Below are 15,244 nucleotides of genomic sequence, written 5' to 3' on the forward strand. Positions count from 1 at the left end.
CCAGATGTGGGAAGGTGACAGGCCAGCAGGAAGCAGACCTTCCATCAGTGGCTACCAGAGAGCAATGGAGAATGTCTCCCTGGGCGGGGATAGGTGAGAAGCAGGCCCTAGATACCCGGGCCAGGGAGATGGAGGAAGTGGAGAAGCACTCTAACTCGAGGACAGGGTTCCAGCAGTGGCTCTTCGGGAACCAGCATTCAGAGCCCAGGAGGTCAGCTCACCTGGGTGCCTGTCCTCATCCGCATGATGGGGGCGCGGATTCTCACGGCCCGTAGCAGCAGCACCTCCACCTGCACGAGGTCCTGGGGAAAGAGGCTGGCACTTAGGCGTGGGGATGCTGTGCTGGCCAGGGATGTTTCAGGAAGGGACCCCTCAAGGGAAGGAGGCTGTGGCTCAGAATCTGTGGCGAGAAGGGCCCTCAGGATGACCAGCACCGTGCTCCTCTGCCCCGGGAGGCCTGGCTTTGTGCACGGCTCGCCCTCATGGGCCAGCCACTGCCTCTCCCAAGACCCCACAGGTCCCAGTCCAGTCCTTTGAGGCTGCCGCCCTGTCTGATCCAGCTGCTCCGGGTTAGCACTGCAGACTTGGGGCCGGGGACTGGTGCCTGCTCTTCCTTAGGCCTGGCTGCCCTCAAGCAACAGGTCTCTAGGCCCTCCCAACCCCAAATCCAGCCTGCCTGTCTCTGACTGAGCAGAGTACAGGGACGAATGCAGGAGCCCTGTAGAGTCTGATCAGAATTTATAACCTCCTTCATTCCCAACTCCACACTCCTATTAATCTGGCCAAAGACTAACTCTCCTGGCTTCTTCCTAGTGCTGCTGAGTCATGCTGAACTGAGGCTATTAAAACCCTTAGGCCCTTTGCCGTGCTCATGCTGAGCCCATCTTCTGAGTCTCATGACTTGGGCTAATGCCTGGCACACAGTAGGTGCTTGATAAAAACCCATTCCCCTCCTGTCACTCATCCTTCTGCTCAGTCTCCTCCTGCTAGTCCTGGCCCACCCCGTGGCCTTGGGGTGCTGGCTGTGTGACCTGGATTGGACAGATGGAACTGGACGCATCTGACCAGAATCACATTCCAGGCATGGACAAGGGGCCACAGTTGTGAAGCCCCTGCCTGTCTGGGCTCAAGAACATGCCTTTCAGATAGGGCTGGTGGTGCAGCCCTTCCACCTGCCAAGACCACCAGGGCCTTTCCCCAGCACCTCCCCAACTCGCCAGATGGGGGACCTAAAAGGGAGGGTGTCCAGCAAGGTTAGACCACAAAGACAAGGAAAACGCAGGGCCCTGTGCCCCTCTTGCTGAATTTCTAGGAAGTTGCCCTTTACCTACGCCCTTAGGAGAAAAACCAGCCAGCTCCTGAGGATGCACTCCTTTTTAGAGAAAAAAAAAAACATAGAGTCTCCTGTGGTCCTGAATGTCATGCTCCAGGAAGCCCATCTGAACTCTGCCCCATCCCTAGGACAGGTTTTTACATCCCCAAGGCTTTCTCTTTATCTTCAAAATTGATACACACTGGGAAAAGGAGTAAATCAATGAACTCAGTGATCAGTCAGCCTCCGAGAACAAGGACTTCCCTGCACCCTGTCTGGGGCGGTGCACTCGCCAGCTCCCGGGGCGCTGTGTTTACAGGCTCTGAACTCAGGACTGCACAGACTGCTTCCAGGGGACCTGGTTCTTATGAGGAATGGGATGACTGACTCTGAAACGGGTTTCTGTCCACAGTTGCATTACACATCACAGAAGGCTCTTCTTACAGACCAAGTTTCTGGCGCAGCTGTGAGTGGAACCCCAAAGCAGCCTTCCACGATGCTTCAGCAAGTCACTGCTGGCGAAGGAGGTCAGGGAGAATGCAAAGGCCCTGATTTTAGCCCTGAGCCCTGAGGACTCAAGGAGATGAAGGCAAAGTGCTCAGAGCAGCGCCTGCCCTCACCACGACTACCATCATCCTCCACTGGAAGGGCCCTTTGGGGCTGCGGGTTGCTGAACACCCTGCCTCGTAAGGAGCAGCTGGAAGGACTGGGAGACTCAGCCTGGAGAAGAGCAACCTCTGGGGGTCTGGGTGCATATCGGCAGGGCTGTCCTGCACTAGGGTCCCTGCAGGGACTGCAGACCCAGGGGGCCGAAGCAGTACCCTTGGAGAGGGGTGGTCGTCAGAGGCAAAACCCAAACACAGTAAAGAGGCTTCTGTCCCAGGCACAGGTGCCCTGGGAAGCAGTGGGCCCATCGCCAGAGCTGGCCATCCCAGCTCATTGAGAGTGCCAGTCTCCAATAGCATGCCTGTTACCTGAGAGATGATGACCACCTTGCCGGTCTCTGCATCCACTGCCTGCACGAGCCCAGACACAGTGCCATTCCCGACGGCGAGGCCTCGTACCAGCCCAGCAGCACTCACCAGCGCAACGCTCTCATTGCTGATGGAGAAAAGGATGTTGGACTGAGGCTGGGGGCCGCCCTCGGAGGTGACCTGAGCAGGGAGGAAAGAGCGGTGTGTCAGTGCCTGTCATGCCAGGCAGCCCATACCTCCCACTCAGAGAGCCAGGGCCCCAGTGCAGGTGGCTTCTGCCTTCTTCTCCCAGTCACTGCATGCAGGGCCACAGGCAGTGTGCCTGGAACCGGGTGGTGGCCTGCACTGGGGCTGGAGCAGGACATGGCCTCCCGGCTCTCACCTGCATCGTGGCCCCGATAAGCAGTGTCACCTTCCTGGGCACCAGCCTGAACGGGGGAAAGACCTGTTGGGAGACACAGGAGAGAAAGGACTCATGGGTCCCAAGCCCACGGCACTGAGCATAACTCACGTGCTACATGTTTCATGAGAGGAAAACTTGGGGCATGGACATCACCCCTCTCTGAGCAGTGACCAGAGGGGCCAGGGTCCTGGGCCAGTGCTAGGGGCTGTCTCCTAGTCAATGGCCGAGGGTCCCTGGTTCTCTGGGGTGTGTTCTTCTGTTTGTGACTGTGTTTCACTTTCCCTAGATGCTAAACTCCAAAAGCTGGGCCATCCCCTTGGAGAGATGGCTTTTATGCAGTTGAGCCATCCCCTTAGAGCAGCGGTTCTCAGTGTGTGGTCACTAAGCAGCAATGTCAGCAGCGCCCGGGGACACATTAGCAATGTACATCCCCAGCCACCTGGCCTGTGGAGCCAGAGGTAGCCCCACAGGGTAGCCCTGCCGATATGGGAGCACCCAGAGCCCCAGAGGTTGCTCTTCTCCTAGCATACCCTCCGAATTAGCTTGGGAGGAGACCAGGGATGTCGATGCCACTCTGTGGAGCTGGTGAAGCCCCCACCTGCTCCTCCTGCAACCCCTACAAGTGCCTGCCTGGCAGGAGTAGGTGAGTGAACGCAGGAGGTGGCCAGGGTGCTACTTGTGCGGGAGTATCAGTCTCTGCAGCTATGCTATTGATGGGCAGAAACAAATTTCTCATCACCAGAAGAAGAAAGGTGCACCTCCATCTAGAGACACAGATGGCACCCACCTGCTTTGGATCACAGATTAATGATGCTCACCAGCCCCCACGTGGCTCAGACGCAGGGAGGATGCAGGCAGGGCTGGTTTAACGCTGCTGCTGTGTATAGACTTCAGATGATGCCTAGGCCACAACTGCTGTGGCCTATGGCTGCAGTGGGGCTCCTGTCATAACCTAATCTCCCGAGACAGCCCCATACCACACACTGAGCCGGTGCGGGGACCTCAAAGCTCCCCTCATCCAGGAATCACCTACTTCAGGAGTTCCCTTTATGACACCTCTGCTCACGCAGCCCCTGTGACAGGTGCCCAATGCCCTCAAAGCGCCTGTTCTATGGCTCAGGATCAATGGTTAAGGAGTTCTTGTACACATGAGCCAGCATCTGTCTAAACTTCCACCCAGTCAGTGCTTTCTGGGAATGGTCCTAGTGTGTCCCCTTGCCATGTGACCAGGCACACCCCTTCTCTGAGCCGCACAATCCCCCATGTCACAGAGGAAAAGTAAAGTCACTTGGCCCCCTCCCTCCGGTTCTGCCAGTCCAACTTTGGTGCCTCCCAGAACCCTGGAGCTAGTAACAGCTGCCTTTTGATGAGAGGACATTGTGGCACACAGACTTTTATATGGCTTCTCCACAGTAGCTTCCTGGACTGTACTATAAAGATACCCCCAACTATAAAGACACCTCCAACCCCCAGCACTGGGCTGATCCCACATAGTGTGGGAAGAACCCGTCTTACTTCAATCTGTTGTGGAGCTGAGTTGATTCTCTGTCCAGCTTTATTGGTCACACTTGCAGTTAGACTGGTCTGGCCGATGGTCACGCCGTGGATGAGGAATGTGATGGTGTAGTTGTCAAGGACTTCATCAAGGGCCCTGAAACAGAGGGAAGGGCTGGGACTTCTCCAAGACCACCCCGTGGGAAAGGCTGCGGCTGGGATCAGCACTGTCTCTGAGGTGCCCTCCTCTGACCCCTAGGGAACTCACACCAATGTAATGATCGGGGAGGCTGCTCGGAGCTTCAGGTCCATGAAGGGGAAGTATTTGGCCAGGAAGGGCTTCTTGTGCAAGTCCAGCACGCGGACATATGCCTTCACTGTCTTCCCAATCTCCACCTGCATCATGGGGACAGAGGTTCAGAGGTGGCCTCCAAAAGACCAATCCTACCATCTATGGTGCCCCATGACTTTCTGAGATAGCATCACCAACCTCAATCCACAGACGTGGGAATCAGGAGAGTCTCCCAGGTTGACTTCTGGACTATCAGCCAGTCAGCAAATGAAAATTGATGAGGGGGAGCTTGGGGATACTTAGAGGCATAAATTCCACATTCTACTCTTAAATAACTAATACACTAATTAGGGAGATGAGACACCACTCAGAACAGCAGCATCCAGTAGGAGCTCAATAAATGCTCATTGACTGAACAGCTCACACCTGGCAGTGTATAATATAGTAAGAACTTTAGGAAATGAGAATCAGAAATACACAGTGAAGAAACAGATGATTAGCAAACAGCAGTGAAAATGAGACTATAAGAGGAGTATGTGGGGCTGGGCAGAGCATATTAGCTTCTTAAGGAGCCTAAGTCGCATGAACACTCCCCTTTTAATTACCAGCCCTTCTATCCACTGAGGAACCTGATCGCAACCTTCTGGAAGCCCAGCTTCAGTTACCTCAGATATTTGGAGTAATAAAAATTCCCTATCGATGTGAAAGATAAACCGAGATCTATTCCTTGTCTCTTTTTTCCACGGTGCTTGGCATGGGTGAGTTGTGCTCATTTGCCACTGAAACCCCAGAGAACCCAAAAGCTATATTCTGGGAAGAAAATTCATGCTCAGCAGGGCATGTGCCTGGCTGGTTAATAACCTATACCGGCCAGAAGACATGGAATTCCCAGGTCATGGCTAATTTAGAGACAACTTCCAGCAGGATTTACTGCCAGATTTATCCCTCATGGGGATATCACCTGAGATGAAGAAGTCCCTTATTGAAGGGACTCTGGATCCTCCACATGGGGTGAAGGAGATGGGAGACAGCTCTGCAAGCTCACAGGGGAAGGGATGCAGACTCCAGGAGCAAAAAGCAAAGGCCATGCGGAACATTCTTCCCACAGTCCCCTCCCTCCCAGTTCCTGCAGGTCAGCCGAGGGTGCCCCGTCATGAAGCTTCCACTGACCTTGTCAACCACACGGATGTACAGCTCCTGAATGTCCGACACGTAAACTACAGCCTTGGCTGGGGCCGGGAAGACGAGGCACAAATCATGGATCATGATGGTGGATGAGCCCGGGAGCAAAGGGTGCACCTGCAACGTTGGGGCAGGGGTGGAGGGGTGGGTGCTGGGTTATGCAGCTGCAGGGCACCCCCTTGCTCAGGTCCGTGAGCAGCACCTCACCCTCAGCACAGCCTATCACCTCATGGGATGCCAGTGGCAGAGCCCTCCAGGCCAGCACTGGGAAGCAGTGGACAAGGGAAATCCTACACCAGATAGTGCCCTACCCACCTCTCGTCATGAGCCCCACTGCTGGCCAGGAGATGGGCTTGGGATATAACACATTAGTGCCAGGCTGGATCTCACAGAGCATTGATCTCCACTTGCACATTTTACAAAGAGAAGAAAATGGAAGCTGCTCCAAGGGGGCCAGTCAGCAGCCTTGGGACATGCACCAACTTCAGGGCAGAGTGAGGAGGCAGTCCCAGGATGTCACATCCTGAGCTGGCCACCTGCTGCTGCAGCCCTGGTGGTAGAGAAGCACTCTGTGGGGTCTTCTGTGAAACTGCAAGTCAGGGGCTGGCAGAAAATGAGGCAGATGCTTTCCAATGGCAGCTTGCACAGGAAGTCCCAATCAGACTGACGGAACCACAGAGCCTGGGAGCCAAGGCCACCCCAGTGTGAGCTATGTGCATCTCGCTCATCTTTGTGTCTCATCACATCCCCAGCTCTGTGTGAAGCAGTGACTGCCAAGGTGTTGTGAGTGAATGAACAAATCAGAGCTAGTTTTTTCCAGCTTTTTCACTGCCAAAGACCCTTTTAACATTTATTTATTGTATTTATTATTTTTAGAGACAGGGTCTCACTCTGTCCCCAAGGCTGGAGTACAGTGACGGGATCACAGGTCACTACAACCTCAGACTCCTGGGCTCAAGGCAAGAGCCCACCTTTTAATCCTTTTCTCTCTACCCACTTTTAGGGATTCTACCTTCAAGACTCTCTCCCCTAAGAAAGTACATCACAATCACCCTCTGATGCTGCAGAAGATGGGCATTCACACAAGTAACATGTCTGTTTATGATGGAATTCACACAGCTTGTCTTACTGCTTAAACGCATATTTCACCCAGGTGGTCTTGGAGCTGGGCAAGCAGGGACAGGCCATGAGGCGAGTCCAGCCAGCTGCCCCACTCCTCTATCTGGGCCTGGCTTTGTTGCTTGCTCTTTGTGGTCTCGTATTCAAGGGGTGGGGAGCAAGGGGTTTTAAAGTAAGCACTTCAGGGTTTGCAAAGCTAGAGTTTCAATATCAAGAAGCTACAAAAATAAAATAAAATAAAATAAAATAAATAAAATAAAATAAAATAAAAATAAGGTTTCTGACCCAAAGGTGACAACCAAATAGGATCACATCACACCCAACATCAACCTTTCAACAACTGCCCAGTGCTCTGAGAATGAGCTCAAAGCCTTAGCACGCCCTGTAAAGCCTGGTATGGCCCGGCCCCTGCCTCCGCTCCAGAATCCACGCATAGCACACTCCCCCACTACACTTATACTCCAGCCACGCAGGCCTTCTCTCTCACTCATACAGACAGCCAGCTGCTGCCTGCCTGCCTCCGGACCTCGCAGCCCATCTTAAAGACCTGGACTCTTTCCCCACCCTCCACCTGCTGGCTCCAAGTCATCCTTCAGGCCCAGGTCCAGTGTCTTTCCTCAGAACAGTCTTCCCTCATCCATGTCAGCTCCTCCAGCACCTCTCCCCTCTCTCGGGGGCTGGGCCTGCCAGGTGCCATCAGTGTTGATGGGACCCACAGTGCACTCGGCCTTCCCCTCCAGGCTGTCACCAGCACTCACATGTCCTTGGGACTCAGCTCAGCATCTGGTACAGCCTAGCCTCCTATAAGCATGCCTTGATTGGATGAAGATCCAGGGCCGCTGCTCTGAGTAATTCTGGATAAGGTCATGGAAACTGGTACTCCAGCCTGCTCAGCTTTACAGAGTAAAACCAGCTTTGTTAAGACTTGGAAATTCTGAAAATCGCCTGCAAACCTAATGGACCTTCACTTATTTGGAAAGTGCTGATTCTGGTCCAACCCCTTCAATGTACAAATGAGTTAACTGAGGCCCAGATATGACGGGACAAGGATATGGCTTTGAAAAGGCAGAGCTGGGGATAGAACCAAATACACTAACTCCCAATTTAGGCTCCTCCCTCAACTCTCCACTTCCCAGGGGAATGGGGCTGGAGGCCTCCTGCAGCCAGGACGGAACTATGGTGCTGGGGAGGAGGGAGAGTGGACAAAAAGCAAAGGCCTAGCTGAGAAGGGCCCAAGCCCACGGCTGGCTGGCAGTATGGAGGATCAACAAGCTGGCCTGAGCTGCACACACCACCCGTGTAATGATATCATTATGTGCATATCAATTATATCATTATGTGTATATCAATGATACCATTGTGTGTATATCAATACACACAAAGCATGCCTGGGTTATTCCACACAATGACTTACAGTAGGTGAATAAAGATCCCGGAGTAGACGTCATGCTTATACTACAAAACAATAGCTTTGTGACTGGAGCCATCGCCACACGAGCCTAGTGTCAAGTATGGGCTGAGAAGCAGGGTCCAGGAGCCACCAGGTTTCTGGTTTTGCTGGGGTGATTCACCCCAGGTTATTACATTTCTCTCAAAGAAAACTCATTGAAAAATTACAGAGAGTAATGAGAGCTTTCTTTGAGAACCCAGTTTAAGTCTCCAACCTGAAACTCCTACTATAGTTACTGCTGTCAGGAGTGGGCAGGTCCCTCACAATGTGAGAAATTCCATAGTGCGCCGACTGAGGAGCCTCACGCAGGGCAACATAGGGTAATGCAGGGAAGGGCTTTTTCTCTTTCTTTTTTCTCCTTTAGAAGAACCATCTTGCACTTTTTAAACAAAGACCTAAAATGGCAGTGGGGAAATCAATTGCTCTTCCACTTGATTTCCCAGGGGATGGGCATCCAGCCACCATTTCTGGAGCCCTCGAAGCGTGGCCTGCCCCTCAGGCTGGTGCACAGTGGCTAAACGTACCCCACAGAGATGCTGTAAGGGGGCGCCCACTAGGCCACTCTGGAGGCTTGGGTAATGGAGGGCACTTGGCTGCTAGCTGGTGGCAGAGCGGGACCCTGCACCCGCTCCTAACTACACTGTGCATGGTAGCTCACACCACACAGCTTCTCTGTGCTTTCCAGACACATCTGCTTCTTGATTGACACACAGGAGAACGTTTGCAAGGGGAAGGAGGTAGTGGTGACCCATGCCCAGAATGAATTTTAATTTCTGAGTGTTGAAGGTGCCACCTGAGAACATTGGGAAACACTGAGCCGAGGGGAAAGTTCTGTCAAGTCAGAGATGAGATGACAAATGTGTCGTTGCTCATTAAGACGCTGAGTGCAGCCAGAGGCAGCTCTGCACACGTGGGGGCTGAAACTGTCAAATACCTCAGAGCTTGCCAGGCCCCAAGGCTCTGCCCACATCATCTCAGCCCCCACTTCCTGGAGCCCTGATCACATTTCAGACTTGTCCCCTGACAGGTGGCGAGTGCAGGGAATAAGGGACCTTGCAGCTATTTTTGAATGTCACGGAGCATCAGCTTCCATTTCCTGAAGGCTGCTTATCAATGTCACGTGATGGGCCAGACAATGCCAAGTGAGTATGCCCCTGATTACCCACCCTCAAGGCCAGCAGGTAAGGACCTAAGCTTACATGAAAATCACAGGCACTGAGTGGGGCCCTGGCCTGGGTGCTGGATGGAACTTCACACAGGGACCTGGCCAGCCCTGTGATCTTCCCAAGGGCGAGGACTGGGGACGTGGACTACTGTCCACAGATCAGTCTCAGGGAAAAGGAGGATGCACCTGATTCAGGCCCTGCAGTTGCCAACCACTCCCCACTCATCCTGGACACGCATCCTCACCTGAACAACGGCCCCATGTCTGGCTGCGCCTCACAGGACCCAGGAGATGGAGAGACGCAGCCACAGCTCACAGGAGCTGGGCCCCCCGGCTTCATTCTCTCCTGAATCCACAGTGCCCAGCACAGCACCTGGTACATGATAAGCACTCCAGTGTTGCTGAGTGCACGAATTAATGGGAAATGTAAAGTGCCCAGCAGGCTCCTTCCCCTGCTCTGGTCATCTCATGGGTTCTGCCTGGAGGACTTGATTGAAATGTAAAGAATCATTGAGAAGGAAACCCTAGGTTTAAATAGGATAAACACTCCCATGTGCAAACCAGCCAAAAACAAAATAAAGGCCCTTACAGAGCGTTCTGGGGCTGTGTGAGCAAAATCCATCACAGCCCTGCATAGCCCATGCCCACTGTGTGGGGATAAAAACCTCCACAGGACCCCTGCTGCGTGAGCCCCAGAGAGCCCCCCAGAGACACTCCAAAGCCACAATGCCCACAAGCCATCTTTGTGTGCTGAATATGTATCAACAGGAAGGAAAGAAACCCTTTCTGTGAGCTAACTAGGGAGCGCCGGGGGCTTGTCTATCTCTGTGCTGCTGCTCAGCAGCTGGAAAAAGCCACAGCCACGTGTAGACATCCCTCAGAAACAGCCGCCTGCAACTGTTTCTGAAGCAACCAGGACCTGCTGCTGACGTCAATACTCCCTGGAAAATTCCTCCCGCAGGCTTCAGAAGAGACCAGAGGAACCAGGGCCCGATTGGAGTTGCGAGGGTCTTTGGCACAAGCCTGAAATGAAGGGAGGTGAAGACCCCGGTGGGCAGGGCGCCTCCATGGAAGGAAACTTCTGGACCAGAGCAGTTCACAGGGCCTGTGGCACGGGCTGCTGCTTGCCATAGGGGAGACTCGTCCCAGGTCCTGCCTGCAATGGGCACTCTGTGTCACTTAACCAGGCCAGGGGCCATTCCACAATCCAGAAAGAGAGTGCCAGAGCTCTCCTGTGGCCACGTGTAAAACAGAACTGCAGAGACACTCCTAGAATCGCAGCATTTTAGGACTCAAGAGGGGTTTAAAACTCTCCTGGGAGACTTGACTCCTATGGTGGAATCCCACCTTGAGTCTTTCAGACAAGTGTCCCAGCTTCTGCTCAAATGCCTCCAGGGACAGGGAACTCACTATCTACAGCGGCAGCCTAGTCCATCACCAACCTCGAGGAACTCTTGTTCCTGGAGAAAAGGTCTCCCTCTGGTCACAAGTCTACCCTCAGGGCTTGCACAAAATGATAGGTGCAAGGTAAATGTGAATGAGAGCGTGCCCTGGTTTCACTGGCACTGTACACATTTTCCCTAACTTGGAACTCCCCTCTTCTTGGTAACAGGGAAGTTTTTATTAATTTTTAAAAGTAAACAAAACAAGGCGTATATCAAGCAGTCAGAATTAAGATGTAAGGTTCTCACTGGCATGGCTGGAGGAAGAGCTGGGGAATTGTTCTTTCTTCTATGAGGGGATAAGAATGCTTAGGGGACACTGCCTGTGGTTTCAGGCTCCTCGCCTCCTCCAGCGTCCTCCAACCACATGCGTGATCGCAAGTGTTGAGGGCATCTTGCCATCCAGGGGTCTGCCTCTGGGAAGAACAGGAACAGCGGGACTCCCGCACTGAGAAAACATCCTCTATGCAAGACAGCTGGAGACTAACATCAAACACTGAAGGAAGGTTTTCGAAATCACCCCAAACACCAAACAAAAAAACTGAATTAAAAAACTTATTAAACAGAGGGTGTTTCACACAAAAACAGAGATCTCTATTTTCTCTTGAAAGGGCTCACACCCCCACACGTCATAAACCAGCCGGAGGTGCCAGTTCTGCAGGACAGTGTAAGGAGACCACAGACTTCCCCATGAAACACACACACAGCCATTTAAAATCTCTGGGATGGTTCCAAGGGCACACAGCAAATGAAGAAGCGTTTACTAGAGAAAACCTGCTAACATCTGGGAAGAACAAGGGCCTGTGGAATGTGAAATAAGATGCCCGTCCTCCCCGACCTCCACCCCAGTGAGGGGGGGCTCCACTCCCGACTGGTTCCTCCAAGATCACAGGACTCCCTCACCCCCAGCTCTTGGTCAGGGGATTCGTTTCCTAGGAGGGGCAGGTGTCAGTTTTTCTTTTCTTATCATGACCCCAGCTATAGCTTGCTGAGACTGAGTCCCAGGAAAGTGGGCTCAGAGGTGGGAGCTTCCATCTTCCACCCAGACCCCACGCGTGGGATAGAGGCTCTGCCTTGGGTGCAGCACCCGTGAGAATACTGGGGCCTGGTCGCCCTTCCCCGGCTTGTGGGGTGGGGTTCCCTGCTGAGAGGCCAGCTGAGGAACACTGGGGCTGCTGCCCCACTCACCAAGGGCCCAGCTCCTAACGTGCTGGTGTCACCAGAGAGAGATGCACCACTGTGCCCAGCACCATAGCTCTGGCTCAGAGAGCTTGCCTGGAAAAGCAGCTGGTACACAGGGGCTAAATGCAACCAGAAAACAGACGGTGTGAGTTGCTCCTAAAGGAACTGACTTCATGTGCAGCAGAGCTTGGAGAAGTCCAAGCCTAAGCGCACTCTCCAAAACAGTGGAGGTTGTGCTGAAAGGCAACTGGGAGGCGACAGAGAGTCCAGGAGGTGTGGACTACACTGGAGGCTGGCAAGTTTGCCAGAGAGAAACAGAAAAAGAGAGAGCTGGGAAGAGCTCTCCTGGGGTTAGAACAAACCTTAAACATCTTCTAGGGAAAGGGTCCCTTCAAAGGATCCTGAATAGGATTGGACTGAGTTGTGTAGGAATGTGTGCCCCAGGGAATTACTGAAGACAGTGGAGCAATCAGCCTCAATTAATGGAGCTCAACAGTTGAGTGGTCACTGAAAGACAGCCAAAAAAAGCCCTGCAAAGGCCACAGTCATCCCAGAGTGACAAAGGACATACCAAGGTGTTATCCCCTAAGAGCAATATCAGAGACTTCTTACTGGGAAAAAGTGTGTGTGCGTGAGTGTGTGCATGTTCAGCAAAATAACAAGGCCAGTCACTAAAGAAGTAAACAAGCAAATAACAATAACAAGCTCCAACGTGGGGATGGGGGATCCAGAGTTTCTACAATACATTACCTAAAATGTCCAGTTTCCAACAATTATAGGACATGAAAACAAATAAACAAACAAACAAACAAACAGGAAAACATGACCCGTACTCCAGAAAAAAGGCAGATGACAGAAACTGTCTATGAGGGCCACCAGAGATCACATTCACCAGGCAAAGCCTTCCAACCAAATAATGATGAAGGGAGTAAAGGAAGATTTGACAACAATGTCATATCAAACAGAGAATATCAATAAAGAGGTAAAAGTTAGAGGAAAAAAAGAACCAAACAGAAATTCTTAAGTTGAAAAGTATAATAGCTGAAATGAAAAATTCACCAGAAGGGCACAAGAGTAGATTTAAACTGGCAAAAGAAAGCATTAGCATACTTGAAGATGGACTGCCATCTTACATTAGCAATATGAAAAAACATAAACACTTAAAATAACATAATAAAAGCAGAACACTAAATTCTTCCATGCCACAAGCACAGCTAAGTCAATGCTTGCAAGAGTAGGGAGAGGGTCAAGAGAGAAACACAGGAAAACAGAGAAAGGTCAGACATCTTTTAAAAGCAATTTTCTTTATGGCTGTTACAGTGCTCCTTATGGAATAATATTTTAATTTTTTTTTTTTTTTTTGAGACGGAGTCTCGCTCTGTCGCCCGGGCTGGAGTGCAGTGGCTGGATCTCAGCTCACTGCAAGCTCCACCTCCCGGGTTGACGCCATTCTCCTGCCTCAGCCTCCCGAGTAGCTGGGACGACAGGTGCCGCCACCTCGTCTGGCTAGTTTTTTTGTATTTTTTAGTAGAGACAGAGTTTCACCACGTTAGCCAGGATGGTCTCGATCTCCTGACCTCGTGATCCGCCCGTCTCGGCCTCCCAAAGTGCTGGGATTACAGGCTGGAGCCACCGCACCCGGCCTATTTTCATCTTAATTAAAGGATTGATTGAAAGGAAACCATTAGGTAACTAACAGTTTGTGGACATGGAATAAAAATCACAAAAGTTTCATGAGAATGACTAAAGTTGTAGAATAAATCAGAGAATCTAAAGACCTTGCTAATTATAGCTGATGTGACTAAGTGCCAGCTTTTGTTTTTATGGAGACAGGGTCTGGGTTTCTCACCCAGGTCTGTTGCCCAGGCTGGAGCATGACCTCTGCTCAATGCACCCCTCAACCTCCTGGGCTCAAGCAATCCTCCTGCCTCAGGTTCTTGTGTAGCTGGGACCACAGGCCTGTGCTACCATGCCCAGCTAATCTTTTGATTTTTTCTTACTGGTTTTGTAGAGATAGGGGTCTCACTATATTGTCCAGGCTGGTCTTGAACTCCTGAGCTCAGGTGATCTTCCTGCCTCGACCTCCCAAAGTTCTGGGATTCCGAGTGTGAGCCAAGTGCTAGCTTTCAAAATAATCAATCAATTAACCACGCAACAGCCCAGATAAGGAATGAAAACCAACAGTGGGGACTGATGGCCCAAGCTTACCATGGCGACACCCCTGGCCTCCTGGTAGGCCACCTTGACAACATCTGCGGTGCTGGTGTTGAGGAAGAAGTAACCTGAGCCTTCCCTGACATGGAGCTCCGCCTGCAGGAGGTAGATGCAGGGAGGGTTGGGCCGCACGTAGGAGGGCGAGGAGTCCCCCCATGGGTCTCGCCCAGGAAGGTGGCAGGGCAAGGACTGTACCTGGATGCCAGGGTGGTTGTAGATGGTCACCTCTTCCGGGCTCACCCTCACGTCCTCTACCAGGATGAGCTCTATGGAGGCTGACACAGGCACCAGAGGGTCATGCTGAAGGGCAAGGGCAAGGCCATCAGATCCAGGAGGACATGATCAGGCCGCCCCTCAGGAAGAGCAGGCCCAAAGGCCCTAGGGCCTGGCTTTTCTCCCAGCCACAAGCCCCTGGTGCTCCTGAGCCCAGTAGAATGGCCACAGACCCTTTGAGGCCTCCCTTCAGTCTCCTGAGGTGGAGTGAGTTGCTGGCTTCTCCACTCCAGACTGAGGAGGGGGTTGGCAGCAATCCAGCTTAGAAGATGACACGCCAACCCACCAGGCCCCAGTGGTTGGCAACTCACACACACGCCCTGCCCTTCAGGACCTCACAGCAAAGGGCTAGCTTTGGAGTGTGTGGCCGCTGGCCAGGCTGGGCATCGGGGGAGGGTCCCCTGGAAGAGTGGCCAAGGCTGGCTCAGGAGAGGAACCCTCATCCCCTAGGGTGGCATATGACCCACCAAACTCTGCTTCCCACCATGTGTCACACAAGGGAGCCACCCAGATCTGAGGTCCCCAGGAGGTCATGTGTTTGAGCACCTCCTCGGGGCCACAGGTGTGCCAGGCACTCAGGGTGCAGCAACTGTCCGCAGGGAGAGGTGACTCCAATGCACGGATGGAAGAGCAAGAGTGAGTCAATGACAGGAAGGTGTGCAGTGTGGGTGACAAGGACAAGGACGGTGTCTGCAAGGGAGAGCAGCTCTCAGGGGAACAGAGACTGCAAGAGGAGGAAGCC

General features: G+C 52.6%; 1 protein-coding gene across 1 annotated transcript in view; it reads right to left on the minus strand.

Moving 5' to 3' along the window:
* Window positions 1–15,244, minus strand: part of NUP210 (nucleoporin 210kDa) — a 62,513-nt gene that overhangs the window by 21,057 nt on the left and 26,212 nt on the right. Inside the window, 8 exon segments of the mRNA XM_011950655.1 lie at window positions 223–302; window positions 2,287–2,466; window positions 2,669–2,731; window positions 4,205–4,340; window positions 4,452–4,579; window positions 5,646–5,774; window positions 14,224–14,325; window positions 14,425–14,529. Coding sequence (XP_011806045.1) covers window positions 223–302; window positions 2,287–2,466; window positions 2,669–2,731; window positions 4,205–4,340; window positions 4,452–4,579; window positions 5,646–5,774; window positions 14,224–14,325; window positions 14,425–14,529 — 923 coding nt within the window.

This window comes from Colobus angolensis, unplaced genomic scaffold, assembly GCF_000951035.1.
Source record: "Colobus angolensis palliatus isolate OR3802 unplaced genomic scaffold, Cang.pa_1.0 Scaffold31, whole genome shotgun sequence".
NCBI classification, from domain to species: domain Eukaryota; kingdom Metazoa; phylum Chordata; class Mammalia; order Primates; family Cercopithecidae; genus Colobus; species Colobus angolensis.